The sequence below is a fragment of the Sceloporus occidentalis genome, unplaced genomic scaffold (assembly GCF_023333645.1).
Source record: "Sceloporus occidentalis isolate IW3139 unplaced genomic scaffold, rSceOcc1.0.p SCAF_1, whole genome shotgun sequence".
Classification (NCBI taxonomy): domain Eukaryota; kingdom Metazoa; phylum Chordata; class Lepidosauria; order Squamata; family Phrynosomatidae; genus Sceloporus; species Sceloporus occidentalis.
Window position 1 is genome coordinate 13,059,134 of NW_028316981.1, and position 17,480 is coordinate 13,076,613.

At 41.4% G+C, this 17,480-nt stretch overlaps 1 protein-coding gene across 2 annotated transcripts; it reads right to left on the reverse strand.

Moving 5' to 3' along the window:
• Positions 1-474: 474 nt before the first annotated feature.
• Positions 475-15,727, reverse strand: LOC149320820 (uncharacterized). Of its 2 annotated transcripts, none has more exons than XM_089504257.1 (6): positions 15,611-15,727; positions 10,540-10,619; positions 10,274-10,399; positions 8,574-8,706; positions 7,261-7,374; positions 475-4,276 (listed from the first exon to the last, which is right to left on the reverse strand). In XM_089504257.1, exons 2-6 carry the CDS (start codon positions 10,582-10,584, stop codon positions 2,640-2,642), a joined length of 2,055 nt encoding a protein of 684 aa, XP_089360383.1. In that variant the 5' UTR covers positions 10,585-10,619; positions 15,611-15,727; the 3' UTR covers positions 475-2,639. The 2 variants fall into 2 exon arrangements, with proteins under 2 accessions (XP_089360383.1, XP_089360379.1); XM_089504253.1 differs by having other exon boundaries at positions 475-4,279.
• Between the last annotated feature and the right edge of the window lie 1,753 nt (positions 15,728-17,480).

Below are 17,480 nucleotides of genomic sequence, written 5' to 3' on the forward strand. Positions count from 1 at the left end.
TCAGCAATTGTGATGGGACATCTCTCTTGGCCCAAAGTGAAGGACTCAGCAAAGAATCATGACAGCCCACAACAGGAGGTGGTTGATGGGAGAGATACTGGATGGTCAGTAGCATGGCAGATGCCACAAGTCTTCAGATCCTGATTTAAAACAAAAGCAGATTCCCCCAGAAGGGAACCAGACACTTTTCTTAGTCTGTACTCAAATACACCAACACATTCCATGGTTCAAAAACTGCTGCCTCGGTGTGAGGGTCCTCTGTGGGTCCTCCTCTTCTCCTGTTGAGCTGGATGGGACCCCTTCAGACCACCTTTTAGCTAAAGAACTTGCTACCATCACCCAATGATTCACTTATCACACCTTAGCAACGCATTAGGACATTGCTGGGGAATTCTACTGGTGTTTCAGTCGCCAACCTAGGGAAGAACTGGACCAAGCCAAGGTACATGAAAAAGGAGCAAAAGAGAGACAGAGTACCTTAAAGAAAAGCTTTATTTTATTGTATGGGCATTTTATAGCAAAAGGATATAACTACATGAAGGACCAACTTGCCCTCCAGGCACAGACAAAGAGTATAAGTTACAGAGTCAAGTTAATTCAGCCAAACCAGGAAAATGAATCCAAAACCTGACGCCACTGACTGGTACATTTTCCTAACCTTAACATACATCAGATGGGATTTGTAGTCCTTGATGTTTCAGGATAGATGGGAACCTGGATTCCATTATCCAGCTCTACTAGCCTCCTAATGCCCAGTTTCTGGTGAGAAGCCCTTCATGGTCTGCCAGAGACAAAGACAGACAGATCCACAGCATTGTTGTTTTTTAAAACCTCCCCTCAGAACCATTTCGAAGGTTTGTACGTCATGGCAACTGCCCATCTCATTGGACAGCGGACATCTCACCACTCATGATGTAAACCAACATTAACATGTAGAGAGATCTTGTAGCACCTTTGAGATTAACTGAAATAAACAAGTTGGCAGCATGGGCTTTCATAGACCTAAGTCTACTTCCTCAGATGCATTTGAGGAAGTAGACAAGTCTACAAAAGCTCATTCTGCCAAACTCTTTCTTTCAGTGAGTCTCAAAGGTGCTACAAATTAGATCTCTCTGCATACTGATTCTACAGACTAACACAGCTATATCTTTGAATTCTGTCATTAAAATCTAACTGTACCTTCTCTCACATTTTGTTATATGAAGAGAAGGCTTTGATAAATGAAGGGACTCCCATTTATCACAGAGAGGTATTAGATGGCTAGTAGCACGGGGGTGCCATGAACGTACAGAGTACAGAGTCATAGGGTGTGGCAGAGTAAAGGGACTATTTAGGGAGGAGACAGAGCCCAGGAAGGGGGAGACGGAGAAACAAGAAAAAGAAGCCACCAGGAAGGAGGAATAAAAAGGGTTGATGGGAAGGAAGGGACTTCTATGGAGTTTGCTTGGAGAAGCTTCAACTTTTGCCACCCAACTGCTGACTATAACTATTGGAGTATTCTTCTCCTTGAACTGTTAGTAAATTCCCACATCGGCCAGCTGTCATGAGCAGCCTCCTGGGCTATTGTTCTGGCCCAAAAGGTTCCAGGAGGAACAGCAAAGGTAAAGGGAGGCTCAGCTGTAGAAACAGTAGTAAGAAGCTATGCAGAAGAACTTCAAATGATCTCAAAGCTATCAGACAATGAGGAAGACTGGGGTGTTATGCCTGAAGGAGGCTTGTAAACCTTGCTGTGAATGAATAAGGCAAGATGGGAATGGTTAGTGTTGTGAGATGAGAACCAAAATTGTCCGTTACTTTGGCTTCTCTGTCTTCCATCAGTTCTGTGGACCTGATAAAAGGAGCCATGAAAGAGGCTAGTCTGAGGCAGCCAGACCACCTCATGGGACAGGTAGTCTAAGAAGGAGCAAAAAAGTGGGTATCAATGGAAAAGATGAGACAGGGGCAGGGACAAGGTTGTCAGGAAATGAGGATGGACAGAGACACAGGAGAGGCCTGCAGGAGGCAAGAGCCAAAAAAGATGGCAGAGAGATGTCTCCTGGGAACAGTAAAGGAGCTACCACCAGCCCATTTGCTTACAGCCACACAGAGGTACTCATTTATTTTGTTGACTTATAATCTATCCTTACATTCAAAAACAGTTCCGTTTAGGATGATCCCATTATTAATTTGTCCACTCTGCTGTTGTTTCACTCACAGGCAGGGAAAGAGAAAGAGCAGAAAGGCTTGCCAATCATTGAAAGGTTTAATAAGTGACTGAAGATGGAAAACGAACAGAACAAGCTTTCAGGTAGAAGCAGTGTCAAATGAAATGATACCAACTTCCTCAAATACTGACTTAACAATACCTACTAGTAACACTCAGTCCTGCAATGATTCCAAATTAATCTTCCAAATTAGCAGTGGAGATCATCAAAGCAGATGATCTGCATTCTATTTAGGAAAGACCAGTGGGTTTAAAATACGCAATGGGCTTGCCGATATGCAAACAGTGAACCTCCATCATAAGAAAAAGGGTATCTCACAATGGTAAGAAATTATAGACAAGTTCCACTGATTTTGTGTTCATCAGAATTTGTATAGTTATTCCCCTATGTGGACAGTTTAGTGTTTTACAAGGAACATTTCCCATGCTCCTAGAATTACACTGTTTCTTTTTTTGTATGGAGTATTTGATGCTGCACCAGGTGTGAACTTAGCGTGAAGCATTTATCACACTCCTGGCATTTATAGGGCTTCTCTCCTGTGTGGAGTTTCTGGTGGCCAACAAGTGAAGAATAAGTAGCAAAACTTCTCCCACACTCCTTGCATTTGTACGGTTTCTCTCCTGTGTGGACCCTCTGGTGGATCACAAGTTGTGAACCACGAGCAAAACATTTCCCACAGTCCTGGCATTTGTGTGGTTTCTCTCCTGTATGGACTCTCCGGTGTGTCACAAGGGCTGACTTGTGCGCAAAGCTGTTCCCACAGTCCTCACATCTGAAAGGCTTCTCTCCTGTATGGAGCCTCTGGTGCCTGAGGAGGGGTGCACTGAGAGCAAAACGTTTCCCACACTCTTGGCATTCATAAGGTTTTTCCCCTGTGTGGATTCTCTGGTGGTACACCAAGAGAGAATTTAGAATAAAACATTTCCCACACTCCTGACATTCGTAGGGTTTCTCTCCCGTATGGAGAGAGGAGTGGTGCATAAGGATTGATTTTCGAGCAAATTTTTTCCCACACTCCTGGCATTCATAAGGTTTCTCTCCTGTGTGGACTCGCTCATGCCTCACAAGTTCTGCTTTAGAAGCAAAATCCTTCCCACATTCCTGGCATTTGTATGGTTTCTCTCCTGTATGGAGTCTCTGATGTGTCACAAGGTATGCCTTGTAAGCAAAACCTTTCCCGCATTCCTGGCATTCATATGGTTTCTCTCCCGTGTGGATTCTCTGGTGAGTCGCAAGATTGGAGCTATACACAAAACGCTTTCCGCACTCGTTGCATAGGTATGGTTTCTCACCACTGTGGCCTCTCAGATGCCTCACAAGTTCTGTCTTGGAAGCAAAACATTTCTGACACTCCTGGCATGCATATGGCTTCTCTCCTGTATGGACTCTTTGATGCCTCACAAGATCAGATGCAGAAATAAAACCTTTCCCACACTCCTGGCATTTGTAAGGTTTTTCTCCTGTATGGACTCTTTGATGTATCAGAAGATCAGCCTTGGAAACAAACCATTTCTCACACTCTGGGCATTTGTACGGTTTCTCTCCTGCATGGATTCTCTGATGTATGACAAGGTATGACTTGGAAGAAAACCATTTCCCACACACCTGACATTGGTAAGGCTTCTCTCCTGTGTGGACTCTCTGATGTGTCACAAGATCTCCCTTGGAAGCAAAACATTTCTCACATTCCTGGCACTTGTATGGTTTCTCTCCTGTGTGGACTCTTTCATGTCTGACAAGATAGGCTTTACGAGCAAAACATTTTCCACACACCTGACATTTCAATGGTTCTCTTTCAGTGTGTAATCTCTGATGTCTTGAAAGATGTGAACTGCCAACGTAATATTGCCCGGAGTCTTCAAATTCAGATTGATTTTTTCCATTGTGAACATTCTTGCGAACCAAAAGAGCCATGGTTTGGGTGAGATGTTTTCCAAAAATGATGGATTTATAAGTATGCTCAAAAGCATAACACTCCTCTTCTAAGTGGGTTCGCCAATGTCTTGCAAGATCCAAGCTGTACTTAAAATGCTTTCCACACTTGGGACATACATATGTTTTGCTCCAGTTATCTGCTGGGAAACAGAATAGGTATAGAAAAAAGTGTTAAATATGCAAGAAAAAGAAACAGTACTTGTAAATGACTCATTAATTAGTTAACCTATTAATATCCTAGCTTCTTCCACTGATGTGGCTTAACTCACTAGGTTAGTTGACTGATGTAGAAGGTAATCCTATGCTTTAACATGTTAGCTAGGTTGAAACAGTAGAATTCATTAGAATGAGTGGCTCTTCCTCTGGCAGATTCAGTAAGATTAAAAGTCTAAGGAGGAGAAGAATTAGAACTGGTAGAAATGCCCGCAGGGTTAAGTTACTACGCAGGCTATTCTGCTTCCTGTCTGAAATAGTGAGTAGAGAAAGTTCAAAAGGCCAGCAAAGAATATCTGGCAAACAACTGGAGTGCAGGAACTGGGGACCAACTGAAGAGAAAAGAAGAAGAAAAAACTGTCATGTTATAAAATGGAATGAGTTGGGAGACTGATATCTTTCAAGCAGTCATAGCTCTTAGATAATGTCAGGCCCTTTAGATCTGAAAGTTTGCCGTCTTCCACTCCCAATTTAAGGCACTGTTTATCTTTCTGGGGAGCAGGAGTATATTGTGATTCTTAAATTCTTCTCCTCTATTGATTTTTTTCTTGTTCCTACTGCGTATTATTTCACATTATTGCTTGTTTGTCGTGTGACTTCAAATCACAGAATCATAGAGTTGGAAGAGACCACAAGGGCCATCAGTCCAACTCCATTCTGCCATGCAGGAACTCACAATCAAAGCATCCCTGAAAGATGCCCATCCAGCTTCTGTTTAAAGATCTCAAAAGAAGGAGTTTCCACCACTATCCGAGGGATTGTCTTCCACTGTCGAACAGCTCTTACTGTCAGGAAGTTCCTCCTAACATTGAACTGGAATCTCTTTTCCTGGAGCTTGCATCCATTGTTCCATGTTCTAGTCTCTGGAGCAGCAGAAAACAAGCTTGCTCCATCTTGACCTACCTTCAAATACTTAAACAGGGCTATCGTATCACCCCTTAACCGTCTCTTCTCCAGGCTAAACATACCCAGTTCCCTAAGTCTTTGCTCATAAGGCATGGTTTCCAGACCCTTCACCATTTTGGTCACCCTTCTGTGGACACACTCAATTTGTCAACATCCTTTTTGAATTGTGGTGCCCAGAACTGGACACAGGATTCCAGGTGAGGCATGACCAAGGCAGAAAAGAGTGGTACTATTACTTCCCTTGTTCTAGGCACTATACATTTATTGATGCAGCCTAAAATAGCATTGGCCTATTCAGCTGCCGCATCACACTTCTGACTCATGTTCAATTTGTGGTCTACTAGGATTCCTAGATCCTTTCACACATAGTCTCATTAAGCCAGATGTCCCCCATCCTATATCTATGCATTTTATTTTTTCTCCCTAAGTGCAGTATCTTACATTTCTCCTTGTCATTTCTGACTTAAGGTGGCCCTAAGGAGACTATATTACTGGGTTTTCTTGGCAAGATTTCTTCAGAGGAGGTTGGTCTTCACCTCCCTCTCAGGTTGAGAATGTGTACCATATTGTATATTAACATTTGAAGTGAACCCTTGGTAATCCTTTAATGTGCATACTGTAGCTCAACCTGTGCTAAGCACTTCGATAATGAAGTCAAAGCTTGGAGACTAAAGAAAATAATAGCTCTATTTACTCACACAAGGCCCGCAAGGGCTCCTGAAGTGATGAACAATTAAAAATGAAATTAAAACAATGAAAAGACAAAAACATTTTTGAAACACATGTAAATAATCTTTAAAAGTTGTCTAAAAACAATTCTAGAATCCAGGTTGTTTCCCAACCCAACAGTTTCTCAATATGTTACAAGTTCCACCACCCCTTGGACTTTGTAGTTTAGCGGGGGGAGATGGGATTCCCATTGAAGGGAATCAACTTTAAAATGACAAAAAGAGTACTTTTGAAAATGCTAATAACAAAATATAACCCTTAGATCACTGGTGACAACCTGCATGCTATCTTCTGTAAGCCCCATGGCCTGTCCCAGACTAATGTCTTCAACAGTAAAATAATAAAATCAATTGAACTAATTAAACTATTTCAAATATACAGTAGTATGATCCCTGCATCCACAGGACCTGTAACCGTGTTTTTACTTACCCACATCCAAGAAAACATGTTTTCTCTGAACATTTTCTAGATCCTAGGGGCATGATTCTATCATATGATTTTGATGGAAGTTAACTATAGAGTCATGCTGGAGGACCCAGACATGCCAAGACAGATGGTCTCTCTAGGAATCTCTAGGCCTTTCAGTGCAACTCAAAGAAGTCATTCATTTCAATAGGGTTCATTATTATCCATGCTTTCATGTTTCCCCGGTAAGTTTGGGAATTAATTTCCCAGGGATACAAGGGTTGTACTGTATTGATATTGGTGGTAATGATTTTATTTCCCAATTTCTGGATTGAAAATTAATGAATGTTCAAAACAAGGAAAAGGGGACTACTTTTTCTTCACCCCCCCTCCTTCTCTTCCTGAGAATTAAGCAAAATCACTAAATGACGCTAGGGACAAACTGGGCCAGATAAACTATAACATTCAGGACACATTTATGGCATCCCCAGAAGCAACTCCAGAACACACTACCTTTCACTAATATTTAAAGGAAGCCAGGTAAGGAAGTTCTAAAAGGTGCAGTTACTGATCCAGAATTGGGACCCAGAGATGTAGTTCTCAGTAATTGAGGGAAACAGACTGAGTACAAAGAGGTTATATGTCACAGGCACAATCTATGGGACATGCAAGGTATTACTTGAGGTTATGATATACTCTAGGTCTAAAGCACCACTGGAAATCTGCCATAAAACCAGCATAGTAAGTCACTTTGCCAGGAATACCTTACAGAAACACTACTGTACCTATCAATAAGGCAAAGAAGAAGAATGTTTACTAAGCAACTGCCAATTGTATTTCATGGTTGGATTGTGTTCATTTGACTTACCAAATGAGTAGCCTGTTGTGATATCAGAGTTTTCCATGTCACCCAAGTCCTGCGCATCCGGCACCCATGGCTCTCTCCTCTGCTCCATCTGAGAAATGAGCTCTGGCTTTGGGACTGGAAGTTAAGTTGAGGAAAGAAGAACAGACTAAGAATTGGGAGTAATCTCAAAAGAACTGGGAGGTACAGAGTACACATGAAGAAAATGTTTTTCAGAAATATCCTTTCAAACAAGCCTCCTGAAGAGCCATGTGTTCTGTTACTGCTTTTTTATCTTTCCTTCTTTTTTAAAAAAAAAAACACTGGAAAAATGAGCAAATATGCCAAAAGGGTTTCTGGACTATGTAATTTTTCATATCCTTCCCATCAGAAAGGATAAAGGCTATATCCATAGGGGTGCTTGGTGCTCTGAAGCATTTTTGTAACCATTAGTCCAACATCTTAAGCAAATTCTCATCAGCAGCCACACCACTTACTATTTACAGAGAGTGAGTCTCCCTTATCCAGATTGCTTGGGAACAGATTGGAATATTTGCACATACATAACCTTGGAGGTGAGGCCCAAGTCTAAATATTCATTTATGTTTTGTATGCACCTTATACACATAATCTGAAGGTAATTTGATGCATACTACTTTGTGCATGAATGTTTGTGTACACTGTGCCATCAGAAAGCAAAGTCATCACTATATCAGCCGCCTGTGTGGGTGATTTTGGAATATTTCAGATTTCTGAATTCTGGATAAGGGAGACTCAACCTATATTGCTTTGATCAAGCAAAACTGGAATTTGGCCTGCAAACGTACCCAGAAAGGTTATTGTTCTATAGAAATTTTCAGTAGCTTGCCATATGGTAGACGACTGAGGCCCTAAAAATGACACCTTTTGTCATGTCTCATTACCTTATCATTCAAGGGAAGGCCTAACATGCCATAGACAAGATGATGGCCTAGGATGGCAAAAAGTCTTTGGATGATGTGAAGTCGAAGGCTTTCGTGGCCGGCAACCATAGTTTTCTGTGGGTTTTTCAGACTATGTGGCCATGTTCTTGAACAAACGCTCCTAGAACTTGGCCACATAGCCTGAAAAACCCACAAAAGCTATCTTTGGGTGATCCTGACATTAGTGGGGCTCCACTGATAATGACAGACATATGAGCCCACAGATATATGACAGAATGAAATCTGGGGGGAAAAACTTGGGTTAAAGAAGAGAGGAAGCAGGGAAGGCAGAGAGTGTAATAGATAGACTTGGGCGGGGGGGGGGGAATGAGGGAGGCAGAAGAAAATGGATCCACATTTAATTAATTTGCTTACCAAGAGAGGACACATTCTCATAGTTCTCCATCATCACTTCTTTGTATAAAGCTATTTGCTTTGGATCCAACAGGTCCCATTCCTCCTTACTGAAATATACAGCCACATCCTCAAACGTCACTGGTTCCTGCAACTACAAAGCAGTGACAAATCATGTCTTAACAAGGTTTCTCCCAAAAGGTGCTTTCCCCCTCAGCCACAAGTTGCGTAGTAACTTAGCCACTCCAAATCTCCCACCACCAAGTATCATCCCACACTTTCTCCTTCATTTGGGATGGGGATACATTCTCCCGTGTGAAATAGTCCAAAGTGATGCCATAACCTATCAAAGTATATAGACATGGTCATGTTATGTGCCCTCAAGTTGTTTCCAACTTATGGTGACCCTAAAGCAAATTGATCATGTTTTTTTCCGGGGCTGTGAGAGTGTGACTTGCCCAAGGTTACCTAGAAGTTTTCCATGGCTGAATGGAGAATCAAACCTCTATCTCCTGAGTCCTAGTTCTGCACTCAAACTACTACAGCACACTGGCTCTCTATATAGCCATACAGTAACTGATTTTAAATTTATGGGGGGAAAAACTGAATCCTAGTTATTATATTAATACTATGAAACATTATTTTATGTATTAGGAAGCTTGATCCATCATATTTTAATGCTTTCTTACATTAACAATCCAAAGTTATTAGGCTTTGATATGATTTCAATAAAACACCATTTTTTGCTGCTTATTATTCCTAGTAAAACTGAATACATGGAGGCTATACATAATAAAACATCCAAAGTACTCTCAGAGTGGTTTCTGAACTTACGTTAACTGAAGGATTTGTTTCTTGAACTATAAAATAAAGTGATTAAAAAGAAACAACTGATGCTGGCCTAACAATGAACAGCTGCCAATGAATAACTGCCAACTGTTGAAAGTTAAAATGTTTACATTCAAACAGTCAACATTTTTCCAATAAGAGGACAAAAAATATTAACAATACCCATATTAAAAAAATAGAATGACTAATCATTTTTTTTAAAAAGGAAAAAAAAATCATTTGGTTTAAACCATGGGTTAAACCTGGTTGAAACCAACCAACCCTGGTCTAAAGTACTGCTACTCAAAAGTACAGTGGGCCCTTGGTATCCGCTGGGGTTTGGTTCCAGGACTCCCCATGGATACCAAAATCCATGAATGCTTAGGTACCATTAAATGCAAAGGTATAGTGAAATGGTATGCCTTATATAAAATGGCAAAAGCAAGGTTTGCTTTGGGAATGTATATATTTTTTAAAAATATTTTTGACCTGTGAATGCTTAAATCTGTGGATACCAAGGGCGGACTGCAAGTCCTTCACCAGTGCAAGTCTTTGAACCATTAGTCCCTAGGAAGTTTTCCAACCCCCTCCCCCCAAAACACTTGTACCAAATGGGCTCAAATAGTCCCTGGAACACTGTAAAACAGGAATGGCTTGTCCTCCGTATCAGATCACCTGAGAAAAACTGGTCTAAAAGCCATGTGCTTTTTCAGAATGTGTATTTAATGTTAGAGTTAAACAGATCTGTATGTTAAGTTTGTAACAAAGCACACGTTGCTTCCAATTCCGGGCTGAATAAATCATCCCTCCTCCACTGATGAATCAATAATGTCAGATTCCCCAGTGCAAAACTAGGACAGAATTCCAGTCGCAAGGAGGGTATGACGGCTGACCTGAATGAAGGGTATCTTTCTGGGCATTTCCATCACTGCTTCTTCCAAGGAGAATGATTTTGGTACAGATCCTCTTCTCTCTTTGAGACTGGAAAGCAAAAGGCCGTCTCTGGGGCCATGCAAACCCTGCAGAAGATATAGATGTAAGAGGGTTTGTGTGTGCGTTGTGCGTGTATGTGTGTAAATTCATATAATTTTTTGGGGTCTTTGTTTAGTTCTTCCTTTGCCCACAACAAACCCCTCTGCAGCATCAGAAGATCTCCTACCTTAGCTGTTTCTTCTGCAGCCCTTTTTTCTCCCTTTCTTTGCATCCTTTTGGATTGAGAGGAAGACTTCAGTGTGTACTCTATGAAGGGGAAAAGAGAGAAACAAAGGGAAAAAAATTCACAGATGAACCATTTCTCTGTCGCAGATACCATCTGGCTTGGAGTAAAAGGCCAACGGCAGAGACAGAGAGAGAGAGAGAAAATCTGGAAAAACAAGCCCACACTTCACACATGTTTATATGATTTGAGAAATTGTCAAACCTAATCCATACAGATCTTGCTCTGACAGCAGAAAGTGGTTGCTCCTAACCCCTCTTGGTTTCTCGAAAATGGGCTAAAGTTTCTCTTTTTCCTACAGTGAGGAATAATGTATACAGCTGGCCCTCCATATCCATGGATTTTTTATTCCCGGATTCCACCATCCATGGCTTGAAAATATTCAAATATATATAAATTCCATAAAGCAAACCTTGATTTTGTTATTTTATATAAGGGACGTCATTATATTCCAAGAGATTTGAGCATCCATGGATTTGGTATCCATGGCGAGGTCCACATACCAAGGGGCCACTGTAAGAGTTTAAACATCTCACTCTGTTTTTCTTCCTTCCAAATTGCCCCTTTCCAGTAGGTTTGGGGTTTTTTAACTACAGGTAGCCCTCCTTATCCATGGATTTTTTATCCACAGATTCAAGCATCCACGAAAATATTCAAAAAAGTATAAATTCCAAATAGCAAACCTTGATTTTCTATTTTATATAAGGGACACCATCTTACTATGCCATTGTATTTCATAGGACTTGAGCATCCACGGATTTTGTTATCCACGGGGAGTTCTGGAACCAAACCCCAGCGGATAACTAGGACCCAATGTACCTCTGTTCCCTAACATTTTACTGCCACTAGCAACATTTTACTGCCAAGAGCTTCAGGCTCCCTGTAACTTTTCTCGACTTCTGATTGTGTATTTCTATAAGTGAACAAATAATTCCTCAACCCATAAAACCACTAGAAGAGTCAGGCTGGAGCTGGGTCATACCAAAAGCCTATCTAGTTCAATGTCATAATCTCACACAATGGCATCACTAAAGGGGTGCAGGGGGTGCAGACAGCACCAGGTGACACCTTTCCCAAATATCTGCTTTTGGGCAGAAATGGGCCACGATATTTGCCTGTGATCCTTTAAAATGCCGAAGAGATGGTGTGAGTGGGGCAAGGCTCAGTGGGAGGAGAAAGGAGAGGACCCAGGTTTTCTTGAAAATATTTTCAAGCCATGAATGCTTGAATCCATTTCATTTTTGCATTTCATTTTTTCTACCTAAGTGCAGTATCTTATATTTGTCAGCTCCCACTCAGCAGATTTGAAAATGAAAAGTGATATCCAGACATATTGTAGAGGCAATGGTGTGAAACATGCTTCAACAAGAAACATAAAAACAAAGACAGTGTTTTGAGGCATAAGAACAACTGAGATTTGAGGGAAGGAAATGTATTTACAGACTGAGTCTCCCTTACCCGAAATGCTTGGGACCAGAAGTGTTTCAGATTTTGGATTTTTTGGGATTTTGAATACCTGTGTTTGCTCTCTCTCTCTCTCACTCACTCACACACAAAATGAGGTATCTTGGTGTCTAAACACAAAAGTTGATTTCTTTCATATTTTGTTTCATATACATCTTGTTATTGTTGTGTGCCTTCAAGTCATATCCAATTTATGGTGATCTTAAAATGAACCTATCATGGGCTTTGCTATTGCCTTCTTCCCCTTGATGCTGAGAGAGTGTGACTTGCCCAAGGTCATCCAGTGGGGTTCATGGCCAAGGAGGAAATCAAACCCTGATCTTCAGAGTCTTAGTCCAAAACTCAAACCACTAAACCACACTTATACACATACCCTAAAGGTATTTTTATACAATATTTTAAATAACTTTGAACATGAAACAAAGGCCCTGTACAGATGGGCCCTTTGTGGCGTGTCCACGACATGCTAGGGTTGCCTCGGGGTGGCGCGTGCACACACCCCGCAACCCTAGCATGTCGTGCATTCACCACCATTATGCAGCACTATACAGACGGTGCACGTAACAATGATGTCGCAGCTGTGCCGCCTCCAAATGGCACTGCGCAGCTGTGACGTAACTGCGCCATCTCTGGCGCTTTGCGGCACCACAAAAGGGAGCCACTTTTTGGAGCTTCTTTTCTGCTGCACAATTTGTATGCTGCAGCGCTCCTGCGCAGCAAAGAGAGGTGCCTCCCTGGCACCTCTTTCTGGCGGTCTGTACCCCACCAAAGTTTGTGTACACGATACCATCAAAAAGCAAAAGTGTCAGTCTCTCAAAAGTGTCTGTCTCTCAGTCTCTTAGGAATATTTTGAATTTTGGAATTCCAGATAAGGGAGACTCAACCTGTATTACCATCAAATAAAATCTCAGTCTTGGAAAGACCTTATTTGAATTCACAAATACATTCTTTGGGGAAAGGGAATTACAGTACCTGCTAGGAGCTGACTTTAGACTTTTGGTGGGAGCAGCAAGATCCGCCAACTGGAATAACCCAATTCCAATTCTTCAAAAAATTCCAAACCTCAACACATAAATGCATAATTATGGATGCAGAAGCCCTGAAATAGGATTCCCCAAACCATCAGGGCTCCTGCTCACAAATGCCTACTCCTGGATTACACCAAATTTTCTTCAGGCCCTGCAAGCAGGATGGGATTTTGTTCTTACTGCTCTTAAATTAGAGACCCAGCATGATGTAGTAGTCTGAGCGCAGGACTGCATCTGCATCTAGAATACCAAAATAATCCAGTTTGATGCTGCTTTAACTGCCATGGCTCAATGTTACAGAATTCTGGGCACTTTAGTTTGTTGTGACACCAGAGCTCTCTGACAGAGAAGGCTAAATATCCCACAAAACTACAAATCCCAGAATTCCATGGCACTGAGCCATGGCAGTTCATGTGCTTGTCAAACGGCATTATTTCTGTAGTGCAGCTGCAGCCTACAACTCTGGAGGTCAGGCTGTTTATGTAAGGGGTGTATATCCCGCCTTTCTCCCAAAATGGGACTCAAGGATTCGAATCCTCTCTTGCTTATCTGCCTTGGATGATCTAAACATTTGGAAGAATTTTCTGATGGTAAAAGGTGGCATCTCCTTCTTTGGAGGATTTTAAACAGAAGCTGGATGGCCATCTGTCGAGTGTCCTTTGACTCTGTGTTCCTGCATGGCAGAATGGGGTTGGACTGGATGACCCTTGGGAATCTCTTCCAGCTTTAGGATTCTATGCGCTTGGGTGAGTCACACACTCTCAGCTAACTTGAAGGCACCGAAAAACAACAACTCTTGACCACAATCCTATAAGGGGGGAGGGGGGGTAGTAAAATACAATACAATGCAACACAGTACAATAAAATGGCCCCTTGGTATTCACTGGGATTTCCTTTCAGGACCCCCACCTGCAGTTGATACCAAAATCCATGGATGTTCAAGTCCCCTTAAATACAATGGGTAGTAAAATGGTGTCCCTTATATAAAATGGCCAAATCAAGGTTAGTTGTTTGGAATTTATATAAACTTGGATTGGTGGATTAAATATATATATATCTGTAGCTACAGAGGGCTGACTGTACTCAAAGACATAAATGCACCCAAATTGTATGAGGCACCAAAGAACACATTTCCTTGAAAGTGAATGAGCAGAAGAGAGACAAGAAACTTGTGAGTTTGCATTTTTAAATACTGTGCAGTTAAATGCTGCATACCCAGTGAGGACACAAAATATTAAATGCTCACTTTGATATGGATGAGCACCAAATAAAATGCCAGGCATGTAAAAATGGAGAGACCACCACCACCTCAACTGAGACCACCAAAGATCTACTCCATCTTCCTACCTTTCCACCCAAATGCAGCAAAAGCCTATTTCTCCAACAGACCCAGGGTTCCTCCCTGACCATCTCATTCTTCTGAAACCCATTGTCCTTCTGCCTCCATATAAATATATTACACACAGAGAGACATAAATAGACATATATATTCCTTCTTCCACCTGATAACATAGAATCATAGAGTTGGAAGAGACCATAAGGGCCATCCTTTCCAACCCCCTGCCATGCAGGAAATCACAGTCAAAGCATGCTTGAACAGCTCTTACTGTCAGGAGGTCCCTCCTAATGTTGAGGTGGAATCTTTTTTCCTATAATTTGAATCCATTGCTCCATGTCTTACTCTCTGGAGCTGCCAAAAACAAGCTTGCTCTATTCTCAATGTGACACCCCTTAAAGAGGGTTATCATATCACCCCTTAACCATCTCTTTTCCAGGCTAAACATACTCAGCTCCCTAAGTCGTTCCTCATAGGGCATGGTTTCCAGACCCTTCACCATTTTAGTCGCCCTCCTTCAGACATGCCCCAGTTTCTATACCCTTTTTTAATTGTGACGCCCAAAACTGGACACAGTATTCCAGGTGAGGCCTGACCAAAGCAGAATATAGTGTCACTATTACTTCCCTTGATCTAGACACTATACTTCTATTGATGCAGCCTAGAATCGCATTGGCCTTTTTAGCTGCTGCGTCCCACTGTTGACTCATGTTCAACTTGTGGTCTACTTGGACTCCCAGATCCCTTTCACACGTAGTTTCATTCAGCCAGGTGTCCTCCATCCTATATCTGTGCATTTCATTTTTCTGCCCTGAGTGCAGTACCTTACATTTCTCCCTGTTGAAGTTCATTTGGTTAGCTTTGGCCCAGCTTTCTAGTCTATTCAGGTCATTTTGAATTTTGATCCTGTCCTCTGGAGTATTAGCTACTCCTCCTAATTTGGTATCATCTGCAAATTTGATAAGTATGCCCCCAATTCTGTCATCCAAGTCATTGATGAAGATGTTGAATAGCACTGGCCCCAGGACAGAGCCCTGTGGGACCCCACTGGTCACTTCTCTCCAGGATGAAAAGGAGACATTGCTAAGCACCCTTTGGAATTGTTCAGTAAATCAATTGCAAATCCACATAACAGTTGTATTGTCTAGCTCACATTTTACAAGCTTCTTTGCAACATGAAACTCACCTGGCCCCTTCTTATCTCCCTCCCTTCCTTCTTTTCTGCTTCCCAGGAGGGCTTGGTCTCCCTAAGTACAGAAGGGCTGCAGTTTGGGAAGGATCCCTTTTGCAGCTGCACCCCTTTCTTTTGCTCCCCCCCCCAAAAGGCTTGGTTTCCGTTTCCTGTCCCATGACTGAAGCCAAACTACTGGCAGCAAAGATCTGTAGCATGGAAGAGGAGTACAGTAGTAGTTCTTTTTTAAAGGCTGCACCCACACTGCAGGAATAATGCAGTTTGGCACCACTTTTAACTGCCATAGGCTCAATGCTAGGGAATGCTAGTTTTGTGAGACAGTGAGCACTGGACTGGGACTCTGGGGACCAGGGTTCAAATCCTGGTTCAGCCACATAAAACCCACTGCAGAAATAATCCAGTTTGAAACCGCTTTAACTGCCTTAGCTCAGTGCTAGGGAAATCCTGGAAATTGTAGTTCACTGCGGCACCAGAGCTCTCTCTGACAGAAAAGGCTAAATGTTTCACAACACTACAACCCTATCCTATTATAGGGTTTACATAGCACTTTACAAAGGAGGGAAAACAACGATCCAAAACAGAAACAAAAGTCTGTCTAGTTGGCGCACAACCTAAAACCACAAACAGGATTATAAAATTAATAAAATATTACTTGACACATTTTGTTCGGAGGAGGTTTGCAATGGCCTTCCCCCTGAGGAGGCTGAGAGAGTGTGACTTGTCTAAGTTCACTCCCGGGATTTCATGGCCACTAGGTGACCCTTGGGCAAGTCACACTCTCTCAGCCTCAGAGGAAGGCAAAGGTTTTTGCCATGCAACAAATTGTGCCAAGTAAACCCCATGACCTTTGGGTTGCCTTAAGTCAGAAATATTTGGAAGGCACACAATAACAACAACAACAACAAAATCTGGTTTGAATCCCTACTCAGCCATGGAACCCACTGGATAACCTTGGGCAAGTCACACTCTCTCAGCCTCAGAGGGAGGCAGCAGCAAACTTCCTCTGAACAAATCTTGCCAAGAAAACCTAGTAATAGGTTGGCCTTTGGTCAGAAAATACTTGAAGGCACACAACAAGAACAAACAGCAGCAACAACAAAATCTTACAGGATTTGTTTTGCCCCAAATTTATCATTATCATTATATATATATATATATATATATATATATATATATATATAATTATTAAATTATATTATTATACTATATATATTTGATATATAATTATATAATTATTATATTCTACAATTGTATATTCTATAATTATATTATAATTACTATATTAAATAATATAATATATAAATATATAATTACTACAGTATATTCTATAATTATATTATAATAATAATTGTAATATAATTATAATATAATACATATTATATTATTTTATATAATTATAATATAATTGTAATATAATATAATTATATGATATAATATAATATAATAAACATATTATATTATATTTATATCCTGTCCTTCTTCCAAGACTGGGACTCTTACAACCTTAAAAAACAATACTGGGCCAAAACACACTGCAGCAGACATAAACTCTGCCTAACCATCTTCTGGGAAGCCGGACATAAATCCCTGCAGCACCCAAGAACTGGCAGAAGCCAAACAAAGGAGCGGTGCAACTGTTAAAAGGATCCGTCGGAAACACTGACCTGTCCCTTTATTAGAGAAAGTGCAGTCCTCCTGGAGGTGGAAGCAAAGGAAAGTACAGAAGAAGAAGATATTCTGCAAAACAAGGGAGGGGAGAGAGGGGCTTGCTGGGGAGGGAAGGGTAAGCCAAGGGTTGTGTGTGTGTGGATTTATTACCTTTTAGGGGACCAAAAGAGCCCTTTTTAAAAGAAAAATGATCATT

Excerpts from the sequence above, each read along its gene's own strand:
- LOC149320820 (XM_089504253.1), bottom strand. The coding sequence starts at position 10,584 with ATGCAAAGAAAGGGAGAAAAAAGGGCTGCAGAAGAAACAGCTAAG. Across the intron at positions 10,400-10,539 it reads CTGCAGAAGAAACAGCTAAG|GGTTTGCATGGCCCCAGAGA; the intron begins GTAGGAGATCTT and ends TATCTTCTGCAG. Across the intron at positions 8,707-10,273 it reads GAAAGATACCCTTCATTCAG|TTGCAGGAACCAGTGACGTT; the intron begins GTCAGCCGTCAT and ends ACTGCTTTGTAG.